Source organism: Gadus macrocephalus, chromosome 3, assembly GCF_031168955.1.
Source record: "Gadus macrocephalus chromosome 3, ASM3116895v1".
In the NCBI taxonomy this organism is placed as follows: Eukaryota; Metazoa; Chordata; class Actinopteri; order Gadiformes; family Gadidae; genus Gadus; species Gadus macrocephalus.
Window position 1 is genome coordinate 6916517 of NC_082384.1, and position 16471 is coordinate 6932987.

General features: G+C 43.8%; 1 protein-coding gene and 1 long non-coding RNA gene across 3 annotated transcripts in view; one reads left to right on the forward strand and one right to left on the reverse strand.

Annotated features, from left to right (window-relative positions):
* LOC132453867 (uncharacterized) overlaps nt 1–6631 on the forward strand; it is a 154086-nt gene extending 147455 nt beyond the window's left edge. The window contains exon 2 of the long non-coding RNA XR_009524824.1: nt 6470–6631. This is a non-coding gene — a long non-coding RNA (uncharacterized LOC132453867). The remainder of the gene's footprint in view (nt 1–6469) is intronic.
* A 1581-nt stretch (nt 6632–8212) lies between these two features.
* LOC132453863 (ankyrin repeat and SOCS box protein 3-like) lies at nt 8213–13757 on the reverse strand. 2 transcript variants are annotated; one of them, XM_060046901.1, is made up of 9 exons: nt 13306–13737; nt 12860–13027; nt 12657–12766; nt 12094–12226; nt 11496–11673; nt 10938–11177; nt 10098–10367; nt 8921–9054; nt 8213–8695 (listed from the first exon to the last, which is right to left on the reverse strand). In XM_060046901.1, the coding sequence occupies exons 1-9, from the start codon at nt 13529–13531 to the stop codon at nt 8511–8513; spliced, it is 1644 nt and encodes a 547-aa protein (XP_059902884.1). In that variant the 5' UTR covers nt 13532–13737; the 3' UTR covers nt 8213–8510. The 2 variants fall into 2 exon arrangements, with proteins under 2 accessions (XP_059902884.1, XP_059902885.1); XM_060046902.1 differs by lacking the exon at nt 10098–10367 and having other exon boundaries at nt 13306–13757.
* Nucleotides 13758–16471: the final 2714 nt, after the last annotated feature.

A 16471-nucleotide genomic window follows, 5' to 3' on the forward strand; every position in this document is an offset into this window, starting at 1 on the left:
ATGATCTCCTTCCTTGTGGACTTGCCCAATAACATAATAAATCAACATTAGTTGCTTGTATCTTAGGCCAAGTGGTATTTCTCCCATCTCCACTTGGACTGCTATGGATAAGTCTTTATGGCCCCACAGCATAATCTCAGAGCCTGATTTTGTGTGACTTTCATCTTATTTAACAATGTTTTTGCCGCTGACCTTTATACTACACTCCCACAATCAATCAAGCAAAGCAGTGCATCTTCCTCAAAGAACTTCTACTTGCTCCCCATTCAGATCCTGTCAGACATTTCATTACATTTAGAACCGTCTTGCATATTTTCACTATCTTATTTATATTATCAATCCAGGTCAAAAACCTACATCATATATATACATCAGCCTCTCCTACCTTCTCCCGAGCAAATACCATTAATTTTGTATTCTCAACTAAAAACCTAAATCCCCATGAGCATAGCCATTTCTCAACTACTCTAACTCCTGCTTTATTCTTACCTTCAAAGAATATAACATTCTTCCCCCTTTTCCATAAGCCCCCATCTTGGACGAATAACAATCTTCCTATGTCCAAATTCATGTTGGAATACACATCATTAATCATAATGGAAAGAATTATTGGGCCGATCTGAGTAGTTGCGTTATCAACATTATACCTGTTAGATAGCTGATCCCATCTAAACCTGAATAGATCTATCAAATAAAAAATCTTTAATCCAATTAAAAGTTATTTCTGTTACTTTCCATTTTATATAATTGAACCATTAATCCTTATTTCAAACCCATATCATATGCTTTTTCTAGTACATAAAAAAGCACTGCCAATATGGCTTATTTATTAATTTGGGCTATCCTCATTTCTAAATGACTGGATCCATTGTTCCCCTGCATTGCCTAAACCCATTCTGGTAAGGAGAAATCAAATCAATCCTCTGCTTTCTACATAAAATGTCATTCTCTCTGTAATCATCCTATCCATTATCCTTCAAACACGGTAAGTGAAATTGGTCAAGCTTGTTGGACTTGCCGGGTCCTTTCCTGATTTTATTTTAGGTAGGCCTATGCAGGTACTGCATCTTTCCAACTGATAGGTACCCATACTTCCTCTCATACTTCATTATGTATTCCTTAAAGTCCAACCCCATACATTGTTTAACATTATCCAACAAATGTAGTCTTTCCCTGGAGATATTTATGATATATTATTTTGCTATAGTCTCCGCATTTCTTGTATAGTAAAAGGTGCATCCATTGAACCACCTGTACGAGCAAGGTACGTTTTATTACTCTGTTTTCTGGACATAATTGACGCAAGCAGAAACCAGAAAACAAGCCGTTTTTTCGTTTTTTCGTTTTGACAAGAAAACGAAAATCTAAATTTCAGTTTGTTTATTCGTTTTTTGGTTCTTACTGAGCGAAACGAATTTACCACTCAATATCTTGTTTCCGCCGGTGGGCGGGTCCTCTTATTGGCTAGCGTGCTTCATTGCCCTTTGCTCTTCATAATAAAAGTTCTTCCGTTTGATAATGTCGACAAAAATATTACTGTATTATAGACACTAGCAGATACAGAGGACCACACCACCCACAGTCAAGACTGACACGGCTTCAAATAACAATAATAGGATTCATAATCATTTGAAAATGAGAATTTATGAAGTTATGATGACTTCAGTGCAGTTGATATTTAGCCACAGTTAATGCATGCAGAGCAGACCTGCGATCGCTGGCTGCTGATTTCCTCACAGCCTGAGAGCTATGAGGAATACAAGTGATCACAACACATTTCTGACAGCTGAAAATTGCGCATTTGTTGACCTTTATCCATTTAAAGTAAACAAATTATTTTTTCTTGTTGAAAGATATTTTATATTGTTTTCATATTATTATTTAGTGATGGTGTTTACAGAATGCGAGTGCGTGTTATATTGAAAGCGAGGCTGGGTGTGCCTATCAATATAGGCTACAGTGAGTTTTTTAAGGTGCTGTACAAGCAAATCATATTGTCTACTCTGTACAGTGACAGGGAGTATAGCCTATAAAGTAACCTACTTCATTCAATATCGAATAGGCTACTGTAGCCTACACTATGTACAAATGGTTTTGCTCATGGCAGTTGTGACAGTCATTTTAACGTGTCAGCAGGCAAGCTTCACTCATTCCAGGATGCATTATGCGTTGTGCTATAGCTTACTTGGAACATGTTTTGGAATGGATCTATAGTAGCGTATAGAAATTTGCTCATAACAGGCCAGCTGGAATACAAAGCAAACTCTTTGCATTCCAGCTGTTTTTTTTGTGATGTTTTCAATGTTGCGTTGGTAATGTGTTAGACAGCTTAGATGTTCTTAGTTGTTTTGTTAACCTGATTCCTATCCCACTCTGTTTAAGTAAAAGTGTGCTAATGCTGCAAAATCTCTTTATTTTTTTCTTTTCTTTAATGTGTTTGGAAATTACTTTTAATGATGTTAACTAGATCTCATAACTGGCCTAAACACATAAAAAAGTGTATATACCCTATACCGTTTGACTATAAGACCTCTATAAGAATCTCTATTCATGTAGTCAGTCAATGATCAAACTAGTAGCACGAATATGAATTACATTCCAAGCGGGTTAGGCAAGGCAAGGCAATTTTATTTTTATAGCCCGTTTTTACAAACAGTTTGTCTCAAAGGGCTTTAGCATGAGCATCATAACAACATCCTCTTCCCTTAAACCCTCACATCGACTCCCAGGAAAACCAAGGGGAAAAATTGCAGTTGGTTCAGAGGGATGGAGCTGTGGAGAATAACTGGAAACACAGAGAGACTGTGAGACGCCAAGGCCAAACTACAAGGTGAGAAAGGTGAGGGGGGGGGTCTGCCTCTCTGACCCATGGGGAGAGCTGGTTCCACAGTAAAGGAGCCCAGTAACTGAATCCTCTACTTCCCAGTCTGTTTTTAGAGATACTGGGAGTCACTAACAGACCTGCATTCTGGGAGCCAATAAAAATCTTTGATAAGTCATAATAAAAATAATGACTCATTATTGTGCATTTAAAGATGTATATTATTACATTGCAGCATTATTTGGGGATGACAATACAAGACTTCCATGATTGTGCATTTGAAGGAGAGTTTGCTTTGTATTCCAGCTGGCAAATTTCTATAGGCTACTATAGATCTATTTCAACACGTTCCAAGTAGGCTATATGACAAAGCATAATAATTCCTGGAATGAGTGAAGCTTGCCTGCTGACAAGTTAAAATGACTGCCACAACTGCCATGAGCAAAGAGCAAAACCATTTGTACATAGTGTAGGCTACAGTAGCCTATTCAATATTGAATGAAGTAGGTTACTGTACACTCTTTGTCACTGTACAGAGTAGTCAATATGATTTGCTTGTACAGCACCTTAAAAAACTCACTGTAGCTTATATTCATAGGCACACCCAGCCTCGCTTTCAATATAACAAACACTCGCATTCGGTAATCACTGTCAGTAAATAATAATATGAAAACAATATAAAATATCTTCCAGCAAGAAAAAATTATCTGTTTACTGTAAATGGATAAAGGTCAACAGATGTGCAATGCGCATATATGTGACTGCATATGTGACTGCATACAAATTTGTCCACAGACATGGTGACTAATGTATGATAGTAGGCATTATTGGCCCTTAACACTAATATTCAGAAACAACACTACCTCAAAAGGATATTGGCCTAAGAAACACCAGTAGAGGCATATACTTTTCCCTGAACTTTTAAACGTTGCAAACGTGCAAAACATACATTATATTTATGTGGCATTCAGTCCAATGCTTAAAAATATATCTGTGGCATTCAGTAGGCCAATGCTGTGGTAAAGTGTGCAAAGTATGAGTATGAATATTTGATGGAGTATGAGTAAGTGTTTCCTTCTGTTACATAGATAGAACTTTATCAATCCCCTGCAGGAGAAATATGTTAATGTTTGTCCCTATAAAACAATAATGGTATAAAAAAAAATACAAAACATGACGGTAACTCTAAAGTCAAACCGTCCAATCTGAAGGCTTTACTTAACCACTCCCCCTACTCACTTCCACCAATGCAAAGCGAACCTAACTGAGTAGGGGAGGGCGTAGCCCAACTAGTTTGTGACAGACCCTAGAGGAACGCAACGCAAATTAAATGTGAACATGTATTGAGGCTTTAATAAAATCCCAGACGATTTTGAAATTTCACCCGGACGCATTTGATTCCTGCCCTTCCACTGTTAAATAGCGGCGCAAGTTGTGTGGCGTGTGCATGGGTTTAATTGCGTGCGTCTCACGGAGAGCCCTGCGCAATGTTCTGCTGTCAGAAATGTGTTGTAATCACTTGTATTCCTCATAGCCCTCAGGCTGTGAGGAAATCAGCAGCCCGCGATCGCAGCTCCTTTGAGGTGAACGCGCACAGAGCGCATAGTTCAGAGCCGGACAATGATGTCGTAGTAAAGCCCTCAGGTCTACTCTGAATGTATTAACTGTGGCTAAAACTCAACTGCACTGAAGTCATCATAAGTTCAGAAGTTCTCATTTTCAAATGATTATGAATACTATTATTGTTATTGTTATTTGAAGCCGTGTCAGTCTTGACTGTGTGTGGTGTGGTCCTCTGTTTCTGCTAGTGTCTATAATACAGTAATATTTTTGTCGACATTATCAAACAAAATAACTTTTATCATGAAGAGCATAGGTCAACGAAGCACGCTATAGCACGCCTTCCGGTAGGGCTCATGGGACCTATGAGATCGAAAAATATGAATGGGTGTCAATGGAGAGAAAATAATTATTTTCTGGTCCCAGTCTTTATATGCCCTGGATTACACATATGATGTTTGTGGATTTAAATGATAATTTTTCATGCAAAGAAAACTAAAAATGTTCGTGAAGAAGTTTGATAATTTTAGGTTTTATGTGAGGCCGCTTTGTGAACTACAGCTCTTCGCTGCTCTCGACGCATATGATATACGTCACCACACCCGCCCTTGGAACTCGGCACAGAGATGGCGATCTCTCTGCCCCACTTCACCGCTTTTTCCAAGGGGAGGATAAAAGCATCGAAAGAGTAGGGGAGGGCCCCTACTCATACCCCTACTCATTATAAATCGGGGCACGTGCAGAGTTTCAGTTATGCCGATGGGAAGATTGTCGGTCTTCTCCACGCAGGGAGCGTGACGTCACATACGAGCCGTGTAGTCTTTCTCGTTGTGTTTTCTCTACAGCCTTTATCTGAACAATTGCACAATAAACGGTCGAACTCTTTGCATGAAAAAGTATCCTTTAAATCCATAAACAACATATGTGTAATCCAGGGCATATAAAGACCGGGACCAGAAAATAATTATTTTCTCTCCATTGACACCCATTCATATTTTTCGATCTCATAGGTCCCATGAGCCCTACCGGAAGGGGCGTGACTTCGCCACTCTATAGCCAATAAGAGGACCCGCCCACCGGCGGAAACCAGATATTGAGTGGTAAATTCGTTTCACTCAGTAAGAACCAAAAAACGAATAAACGAACTGAAATTTTGATTTTCGTTTTTTTGACAAAACGAATAAACAAATAAATGAACTGAAATTTAGATTTTCGTTTTCTTGTCAAAACGAAAAAACGAAAAAACGGCTGTTTTCTGGTGTCTGCTTGCGTCAATTATTCCCAGGAAACATATTTACTATGGTGCGCCACCTAATGTGTTGCCAAGACATTGTATGTTTTTTTGTGTGGTGTATGTTGTATCTGTTTGGATGGATGAAGGATCAGTTGAGGAATTATGTATTCTAACTAAGGAAAATCTTAATATAAAAACTAGAAAATGCATTTCCTGTAGAAAATGCAGTGAGTGATGTGGTACAAAGTGAACATCCATGAAAATATTTTTTAATAAAGCCACATAGATTAAGACATGAAGAAACGTTAAATGGCTTAAATCAAATTAAGGGATTTGAACCAAAGCTCAAAAGTCTAACTGGTGCAAACAATGTAAACATGCACACCATTTAAGAAAACAGTAAATGGTTGGAAACAAATATAGTTACCGCTGAATGAAAAGCGCAAAGCATTGCTAAAAATGCAGAAATGTAAAATGAATTTAACTGAAGAATCTGAAACATCAAATGTAATGCACTGTGTGTGTGTGTGTGTGTGTGTGTGTGTGTGTGTGTGTGTGTGTGTGTGTGTGTGTGTGTGTGTGTGTGTGTGTGTGCGTCTGTGTGTGTGTGTGTGTCATCACGCTCAAGCGTCAACGTAAATTTACATTTACATTTAGGGCATTTAGCAGACACTTTTAGCCAAAGTGACTTACAAGTACTTGTCATAAGAAGTGAAACAATATATCGCTATCAGTAGCCTACAGTAAAGATGTTCATAGAACCAAGTGCAAGTATGCTACTAACAATCGCTAGGCTAACCCATTCCCCATGTACAGCAATGATAGCAGCTACTGCAGATGCTACACAATTAAAGGCATATTGTACGGGATCCAGTGATATGCACTTTTTAATATGTTGTTGAAATTGGTTTTTACATCCTGACATCAATAAATAACTTATGGGCAATGAAAAAGAAGCGAAAAAAAAACCGAATTCTGTATCTGCTATAAACCTGTTAAAATGCTTACCAATCGGAGACACTGTGCCCGAATCTAAAGAACCAATCACAAGCCTGCGCGTTCTCTCCCCTCTGTGTACGAGCCTGAGCCGGCCTGAGCGCGTTCACGGAGGGCAAAGAAAGCGTTGTTGTCATAGTAGTTCATGACAGTGGACTAGACCTAGTGAGCCTACAACGTTAACACGATGGAAGAAAAAAAACAGAAGTTACCACTGCCACCGTTACTTGCCCCGGTTCATCCTTTTAAAAAGGCAAGAAAAAGAAAGACAGAAAATGAAAAGGCAGCAACAAAAAAAAGTTGTAGAATGCTCGAGGAAAAACGAGAATAAATATTGGATTAGCTTTTCAGCGATGGCGACAGCTGAGGGAGTTGAATGGCCTGAAAAGTGACGCAATGGTTGCGTTGAAGTAAGCCGTAAGCAGCATTAGCGCTCGTGCACGGCTCTGTGTCGAGGGGTGGGGGCAGGGAGTCCTGAAGGGTGGGGGAGGAGTTAAACGGAACTCCGAAGAGAAGCTAATTTCAAATCATGCTAGCTCTCTCACATCATACAGTATAGCTTTAATTATAACATGAGGGATTTAACTTAACGTCGTCCTGCTGCTGCTTTTGCCCGTCTCTAAATGGCTCTCACTGATTGGATATCACTGATCGTTGTTCTAAACCATATCATGTTATAAATTATGGCTCTTGTTATCATCAAAACCACAACCAACATGGAGAAGTCTTATGTGTCGTGAATGAGAATGACCTTCTCAGAAAGTACCCTTCTCTAAAGTGAAAGTAAAAGTGACTATTATAGAGACTATACTAGTTATTCCCTGGAAAGTTTTGGAAGTTTGGAAAACTGTGTTCGGCAATCGAATAGAAAATAACTTTGACTCTGCAGGTTATTGACTCAGGTAAAAAAAGTCTTTTTTAATAAACTCCTAGTACACTAACTAAGTTGTTGATGCTTCGTCATAGTGACCCTAATAATGCGACTGCAGAGGTTTGGTGCTATTTTGAGCAATATTAGAGGTAAAAAAAAATGCCAATTTGGAAGCGTTCACTGTGCCCCTAGCCAAAAACATGGAAGTAATTTGGGCTGTTACCAGTGGCAGCTGGTGATAAATGTTGGTGGAGCGCGGTTAAAGACGGGGCTCCGGCCGTCCGGGGGTCCCTCCCCCAGAAAAAAATTGGTCAATTTGATTTCCTGCATTCTGGTGCATTTTGGGGATGGCCGCCCGCTACCCATTACCTATGACCTACTATGGTGCGACCCGAGGGCGAATTTTCTTGCGCCAATGAAAAGCTGTCTCTGCTTGATAGAGAGCAAAACATTTCTGAGCTTACATTGACCTCAACGTGGCCGACGCCCTGACTTGGAGGAGGGCTTTATTTTGAATGACCAATAGCTAGCCTAGCCCAAATCATTGACGTTCAGACGCATATAAATGGTTGCTGGCAGTGGCAAGTACGGTCTATCACACAATTAAACGAGGATAAACGCTATGTATTTTTGTTGGTTTATTTCGTATTTATAATAGTTGATTCATAGTTGGCAGATATATTCAAGTGAATGTTTCACGGAGGGGCGGCGCCCTAGCTCCCTCTATTGCTCCGGGCAACTTTGGGCAAGCTGTATATTCGATTATCAACGAAGAAAAAGTGTCTGGAGGGCTTATTTTATGGGGTTTCAAGCCGATAAAGACCCATGGGTTCGATTTCCGCCGGAATTCACTTTTACATTTTCTTGAGGCAGAACGTTTTCTTTTTAATAAATAATTATCAAACACTTCTTAAGATACAATATGAACAAGAAGCCATTTTAACACTGTATACACAAACCAAACTACACAATAAGTACACTTGCAAAATGTCCATCGATCGGATAACCAAACCGGACCGAACCAGTTTTTAGTCGGACGGTGAATATCCTGAGTGGGGGTTCCCTGGTGCTTTGATGTCTGCAAACAGCAGGTGGTCGTGGAGAAGAAGAGGAACGGGCAGCTGGGACACCGCCGGGCTCCTCATCAGCACGTCTGGACCCAGGTGGGCCCGCAGCCGCAGCCGACACAGGTGGAAGAGCGGGGGCACCCACTCTACAAGAACACACACACAGTTTGAACTCCACAAAGCAGCGATACACTGAGAGAGAGAAGTGGTGCGGAGGAGCGGTTGTGATGAGGAAGGTTAAACACACAAGGAAATCAATTTGAATTGGACAAAATCGCTAAATAATACTGTGTGCGTGTGCGTGTGTGTGTGTGTGTGCGTGTGTGTGTGCGTGTGTGTCTGTGTGTGTGTGCGTGTGTTGCGGTGCTGACCGAGGTGAGCGGGAGGCGTCCAGGTCTTCATCTTCTGCCGCTGCTCCAGGACGTCTCTCAGCAGCCGGCCCAGAGTGGACCGGTCCACCATCTCTAGGAGGTAGGTGAGCGCCTCGCTGGGGGCTTCCTCCAGACTGGGGGGGGCAAAGCAGAGGGGTATAAACTATCACCAGAGCCTGGAGACATTAGACACTAGTGGACGGGGGGGCAAAGCAGAGGGGTATAAACTATCACCAGAGCCTGGAGACATTAGACAATAGTGGACGGCCGATATTTGCGTTTTTAACGTGTATCGGCATCGGCCGATTTTATTTTGACCGATTTTTTCATGGCAAGATCTACAGATGAATAAATGTTCCCGTTTTAAATTGAGACTTGTAATATTTGTTACATCATCATCATTGTGTAATCTTTATGATGTAAATTGAGGGAGCAAAAGCAGTATCCAAATATCGGCTCAAGAAAATCGGTATCAGCGTTTCAGTCATTGGCTAAGGCTGATGGAAAAAAAACGGTATCGGTATCAGACCTAAGAAATCCATATCGGTCGATCCCGATTAGACACTATGTCATAACTATCCTAAACCCAGCACCACTAGCAGACTGGTTTACATTAGATCTGATGACTCCCTCTCTATAGCCTGGAGACCAGACGAATCCTGCAAGCTCATGTTTCTCTGCAGATACGTTCTGGCTCCCCTCCCATAAAAAATGTTTTCTGCCCGGTACAAGATAGACCAACCAATAACAACCGTTTATCTAATATGAGGCGGGATAGTACGATGACAATGCAGAAGGTTGCCTTGCAGGCATTTTCAACAACAACAAAGATGGCTGCCGCTGACGTAGAACTAGCCTTGCATCGCCAGACGAATCGCAAACTACACCAGCACCTGTCTGCACGGCACCTGTCTTTGTTGTGGAAGAAAATGGTCTCCCTGTTCCTGCTCTAGGTTGAGTACAAGCTGTGGCTTTAGTTGTCCTTTGTTTGTGAATTTCTTTAAATAAAGTTTGACTGAATAAGAATCATTGGAGTCATTGAAGATTGGTCCGTCCGGTCGCAAAGAAAAAAGGCGTTTCCCATCATGTAATAAAACTGCCCTGGAAAGGATCAAAAAGCCCCTTTGTAAAGACGACCCTCTGGTACGCTGGTGGAGAGAGGTGGAGGAAGTCTTACAAGGCGGGCACCAGCAGAGCGTTGGGGTCCAGCCCGCTCTCCAGCAGGGCCGGGAGCCAGGAGCCCGCCTCCGTGGCATCCTCCTCTGCCACGCTCACGAGCGCCTCCAGCTCCTCGCCGGACAGCAGGGGGCGGGCCCCGGGGCCCTTCCCCTGGTCCTCACACCTCTGGGCCAGCAGCAGGTCCAGCACGCACGGGTCCGATAGACTCAGCCGCCAGCAGTCCTCCGTCAGGGGCGCCCCCGCCCGCATCAGGAGGCTCATGCACCGACTGGTGGGGGGGGGGGGGGGGGGGGGAGCCAGGAATCATTTCATCGTCCTTTGTTAGGGTTTGGAAGGTTATGTAGTGTGACTGCGGTGTGATGGAGAGCTGGGTCACGTGGAAATGGGCGGTGATGCTCAATAACTCTTAAGCAGCTGTTTTCCACCTGTGAAAGTCTTTTGATTGTAACGTTGGATCGCTGTAATTATTACTTTGATTATACTTTGTGGACCTTATCAGAAGTTGATTCTTTTTCAATAAGGAGTTACTTTAACGTATTAATTTGGATTTCAGCAAGGCTTTTTTGGTAGGGTGTCAAACAAGGAGGCCAGCCCACCCTCATCCACTCAGCGACTCTTGTTTCATGTGGTCGCTACAGGGGTTCCTCAGTGGTACACACCGACACCGTAGATCCGTTGAAATGCACCGTACACCACCGGTTTGGAGTGGAGAGAAGGCTGGCTGCTCAAATAATTAATAACAAAATACTCTGTTTCTTTTCGCCTTACCTTGAAAGGGTGTCCTCAACAGTGATGGCAGGTGTTAACTCTATGTTTTCAAGGTGTATTCTATTTTTACCTATGATTCAACGCTGGGTCGTTCACCATGTGGTACAAGACCAGGCCCAGCGGGGAATCTGCGTCGTAATCATACTCGTATTCCTCGTTTTCCCAGCCGGCCTGGGGCTCGGGGCTGAAGCCCTCCTTCAGCAGGACCTCCAGCATCTCGGGATTCTCCAGCACAAAGAACACGGGGCTCACCTCCCCCTCCCCGCTGCCCAGGCCCCGTCGCGTCACCGCCGCCAGCCGCCGCAGGATGCTGATTGGACGGAGGGAGACGGATACAGGTGGGTCAGGGCCGTACCAGTGAGTACACACCAGTGATCACCATGCTTCATTCGGAGCGGGAATATCCAGAATCATGCACAACAACGGATAACGTTTTCATTTTGGCTACATCTTGGAATGTTTCAAATATCCTGCTCTAAACATTGCCAAAATCTATAACAGAATATATATCACGCATGACGGAAAAATGACCACAAACGACTGGTGTACTCCAGCACTTGTTAGCACCCCTACCTGGGTTTCATATTCAGTGAACATTGGAATCTCTGGGTTACTGACGTGGACTCACTTGACGTTTTCCCCCACAGCGGCAGCATGGATGGCGAGCGGAGGCCAGTATTCGCGGCACTCCACATTTGGATCGGCTCCGTGTTTCAGCAGCGCATCGACACACGGCTCCGACTGAGCCTCCGTGGCGACCAACAGGGGAGTGCCGCCGTCCGTCGCTTGGATCTCAACGTTTGCGCCTTTTGTTAAGATAAGACAAAGTTTCACTCCAAAGTTTAGGGAACTTCTCCAAGGTGCTACTGAGACTCTTAATGGATATTAGAATATTTACAAAATAGTATCTAGAAGCTCTCAAACTGCCCCAATTAACTCCAACATCCATCTTTAGAACGCAACCTGAAGTTACCCCAAATTCTACCAATAGCATATATAGTCGCCAACAAGAAACATCCTACGACCAACACCAACGGTCAGCGTGCTCTATCTGGTGATGGTGGTTAGCAGTGGTCAGATTACTTTTGTTGCCGAACGTATAGAATTGGTGTTGGCTACCATTCTGTAGTTGCATGTTGGGAGTTTTCTGAGGCAATTTGCACCTTAAGGGTGACAAGAATGGTCTGGCCTTGATCGACTGCTGCCATAGGGAGATGTGAGCTCACCTGCAGCGGCCAACATCTCCAGACATTCGTGGTGACCGTGCTCAGCTGCTAGATATAAGGCCGTCTTATGTTCCACGTTGCGAAGGTTGAGCGCACCAAAGCGTAACAGCATGGAAACTAGCTCACTAGAACCCTGAGAAGGTAATGGGACGAGAGAGAGAGAGAGAGAGAGAGAGAGAGAGAGAGAGAGAGAGAGAGAGAGAGAGGGAGGGAGGGAGGGAGGGAGGGAGGGAGGGAGGGAGAGAGAGAGAGAGAGAGAGAGAGAGAGAGAGAGAGAGAGAGAGAGAGAGAGAGAGAGAGAGAGAGAGAGAGAGAGAGAGAGAGAGAGAGAGAGAGAGAGAGAGAGAGGGAGGGAGGGGGAGAGAGAGAGAGAGAGAGAGAGAGAGAGAGAGAGAGAGAGAGAGAGAGAGAGAGAGAGAGAGAGACCTTTTATAAACTGGTGGCTTGGTTATTCTACAACTTCTATGCAAGATGTAGAATTTGCTTTTAGGCAAACTTAAACAAACTTCCAGCCCCTAGCTGGTGTTTAGAACCAAGAGGGCAGCAAGGGTGTGAGGTTCTACCTGAGCGGAGGCAAGGTGAAGGCAAGACTGCCCAGAGACATCTGTTACATGGACTGCTCTCCCCTTTCTAATGAGCGCCATGGCCGTCGCTGGTTTATCGTTTGAAACGGCTGTACACAGAGAAAAACAAACCCATCACATCAACACCCTCCCGCAGCAACTAGCCAAGTGTTTAACTGTAGGAGCGCAGGCTAGGTCCTCACCGGCGAGGAGCGGCGTGAGGCCTGATGCGTCCTTGACGTTTATGTTCGCGCCGGCGGTCGCCAGGAGCTTCACGATGTCCGTGTGGCCCTCGGCTGCGGCCATGAACACCGCTGTCTGGCCGTTGGTTGCCCGTGTGTTCACATACTCGATGAAGACGCCAGAGGCGGCTGTAAAGGCATGATGACAACTTTAAATAAGGAAAGGCGATAGATACATAAGAACTTTATTTCATCCCCTATTTTTGGAATTCATTAGTTATAACACACACACGCACGCACGCGCGCGCGCGCGCACACACACACACACACACACACACACACACACACACACACACACACACACACACACACACACACACACACACACACACACACACACACACACACACACACACACACACACACACACACACACACACACACACACACACACACTCAGTACTTGCCTGCCATGCTGAGGACCTCCCGGACGCAGCCCGTCTCGCCGGCCCGCGCGGCCTCGTGCAGCGGCGTGAGGCCGCGGTCGCTCCTTTCCTCTACGGAGCGATGGAGGAGTAACGTCCGGAGGAGATCTCTGTCCCCTCGGCGAGCAGCCGTGAACACACACCGACCTTCATCCATCTCCTGACTCAAATATAGCCTATATTGCCTTATTTGTTCCTTTTTTCTCATTAACACACTGTGTTAAAAACACACACTACGCCTCGCACGGATCCACAATGCAATGGGGAATGCAATGGGGATCAGTCAACGGACGGAGGCAGTGGGCACGAGGCGTTAGTGTAAAAAGTTCCTGAAGTTAACGCTACGAACTCCGTGAGGAGGACGACTATGGTTTTTGTTTTGGCTTGTTTAGATTTCCGATCTCCACTAAAATGGATGAGAAACTAACATTGCTGCCTCCGCGTGACTGATTAGACAGGCACTAAGGCCGATTCCGAATCTCATTCCTTTGCTCCAAGGAAAATCTCAGCCCTACCCCTCGCTGTTGCGCGTTCACGGCGCGTGAACGTAAGGGGGAGGGCTAACATCCCCTCAAAATTGAGATTGTCGATGGGCACACTCAAAGCGCTTCAGTTCTGACTTGCTCCCACAATACCTTGCGAGAAAACGGAAAATCAAGAAATATCCTAGACAAGATGGAGGGCGAAAAGATGCGACAGGATTGGAAAAACACAAATTTAAGTGTTTTCTCTGTAATTAACTATTAATTATTTTATTAATTATAGTCTGCAGCCCGGCCGCGGACTCTCGGAAGATCTGGATATCATACGACATGAGCCCGGCAGCTCCCCGACCGCGGGCCGCCCATGTTCTAGTGACTCCATGTTAAAAATAAGCTTTATATTAATATATTATATTATATTAGTAATATTATATAAGTAATGGTATATTTATCCCCTGCCAAGTAATGCAATAATTTGTTTTAAAAATGCTTAGAGAATGGTGGATCAATGTGAGTTCAATGTGAGAATGTGTGTTCTTTTTATAAACCGGTGTTAACCGGTATAAACCATTTGAGAAACATTCTCGGCGAGATGGCAGCAAGCGGGAAGGCACCGAGCCACAAATGTAAGTAATTCCTTCGTTAATAAAGATAATACAATTCTGATAACCATTGCATTATCATAATGTAGTTTCAATGCATTATAGACATTCGTTATAACCAGATACATAACCACCGCGGGTTGAATTGTCATGCACTAATCGCTAGTTAGCGAATTAGCTTGCGATCTCCGCAACATGGATAGTTCCATGTCAACACTTGCCCTATTTTCATGTCCCATTTCGCCCATTCGATTGCATGTTTAGCGTGATATCCATTTATCCTTCCAGGGTCTCCTCAGGAAGTGAGGACATTGATAACGTTCAGGACCACCAACGACGCAAAGTTTCTCCGGTGCAAAAGTGCGTCGAAATCACTTTGGGAGTGAGTAAAGTTGCTTTACCGCATACAACAGTCTTTTTTGTCTTTTTCATTCTATTAATATAACTAACCCTTAACTTTTTTTTATGACACAGGCAATTGGTAAAAGGTTTGGAGGGACATGTAACCCTACAGCAGGCCTCAAAGAAGTGGGAGAACCTGAAGAAACGCTACAAGGTAATTGTCTAATGGTTTTGAGGAGATGCATAAGTTCATTTGACCATGATCTAAACCTTTTTTTCCAATCACAATTAACTGGAGGTGGTTTATTTTTGTTGCAGGACCTGAAGAGTCCCAAAACGGGATCCGGGACAGGTGGGGGCGAGGTGACTGCTGCCTCATGGCAGTTTTACGGGGATATGCATGAGGTGTTGGGGTCCAGGCCCTCCATAGACCCTCTGGTGGTAGTGGCCTCATTCAGTGAGGATCCCACAACAATGGTACGTTATCATATTAGCTACAATCACATTTGCCAAGTAATGCAAAATGAAGCATGAAATTGTATGATAATGGATATCATGGGAGAAAATTATTGAGCCTTTAAATAACATCTTGCCCAGATGTTTGATACCAGCGTGGAAAGAAGCCTTGTTGACAAAGGGCTCTGTTCACAGGGATTCCCTTTGTCATTCATAACCCCTTATTTATTGATTACGTCAGACATCACTAGGGTGACAGGAGACCAAAGAGACAGTTATCCCTCAATGTTCAATGACCTCAGTCTACTTCTCAGTTTACTAAGATATAAAAGTAAAGTATATAAGGTAAATATTGTTGCAATAGAGCCAAACGTTAAACACTTATCTGGCCTCCTTGAAGGCACGGTCAACGATTGCATACATCCTGAGGTTCATTTACATGTCTCTCGGTCACATCATTTGCCTTTCAAAAGGTGAACGCGAACTGAACGTACATTTAAGGGGCCACTTAACAGGGGCATATGGCTCCAGAGAGTGTGGGACGAGGAGGGCTTTGTGAAAGACAAAAGGCCCCTCCTGCGGGTGCCTCATTTATTGTAATGTTAACGTCATTTAATTGTAATAAACTGGCAATACAGGGCAGGAAGATAAGTGTATGCTAAGTAAATGTGGAACGGTAGTGGGAAACACAAGAGGTGTCCGGTATCAAGGCCCATTGGTTCTTTGCACACAACTCAGGTTTTGTTACTTTATACAACTGGTCATTTCAAACCTAGTCCTTCTCGAGAGCTCATATTGGAATATTAGATTGTGGGTTTTTATCCACACCAATACATGGTTAATCAATGTATTTTTTGGCAGCACTATATTGTGTACATAGCTATTATATATTGTACATAACATATGGCCATATCACCCAGTTCTGGCATATAATTCCTAATTCCTTCTTATTCGTTTTTTCTTTCAGGACATCGTTGAGTCCACTGCCACCAGCCCCCCTACCTCTCCCTCAGGCTCCTCCACCCCAGGCACCTCTTCTACCACCCCCGACACCTCTTTCACCAACCCAGGCACATCTTCCACCACTGCAGCATGCCCCCCAAGCCCCGAAACCCAGGTGAAAAGGTGCCGTTGCAATCCCCTCATGGAGTTCTTTCAAGAGGAGAGTGCCAGGGAGCAGGCGAGGCATGAGGAGAGCGAGGCAAAGTTGGCGGAGCGCCACAAAGAAACAGAGGCCAAAACAGACCGCTTCCTCGCACTTTTTGA

Coding starts and splice junctions, on each gene's coding strand:
- LOC132453863 (XM_060046901.1), bottom strand. CDS start 13,531: ATGAGAAAAAAGGAACAAATAAGGCAATATAGGCTATATTTGAGTCAG. Junction 12,767..12,859: donor CCTCACGCCGCTCCTCGCCG/GTGAGGACCTAG, acceptor CTCTGTGTACAG/CCGTTTCAAACGATAAACCA. Junction 12,227..12,656: donor TTCACCTTGCCTCCGCTCAG/GTAGAACCTCAC, acceptor TTACCTTCTCAG/GGTTCTAGTGAGCTAGTTTC.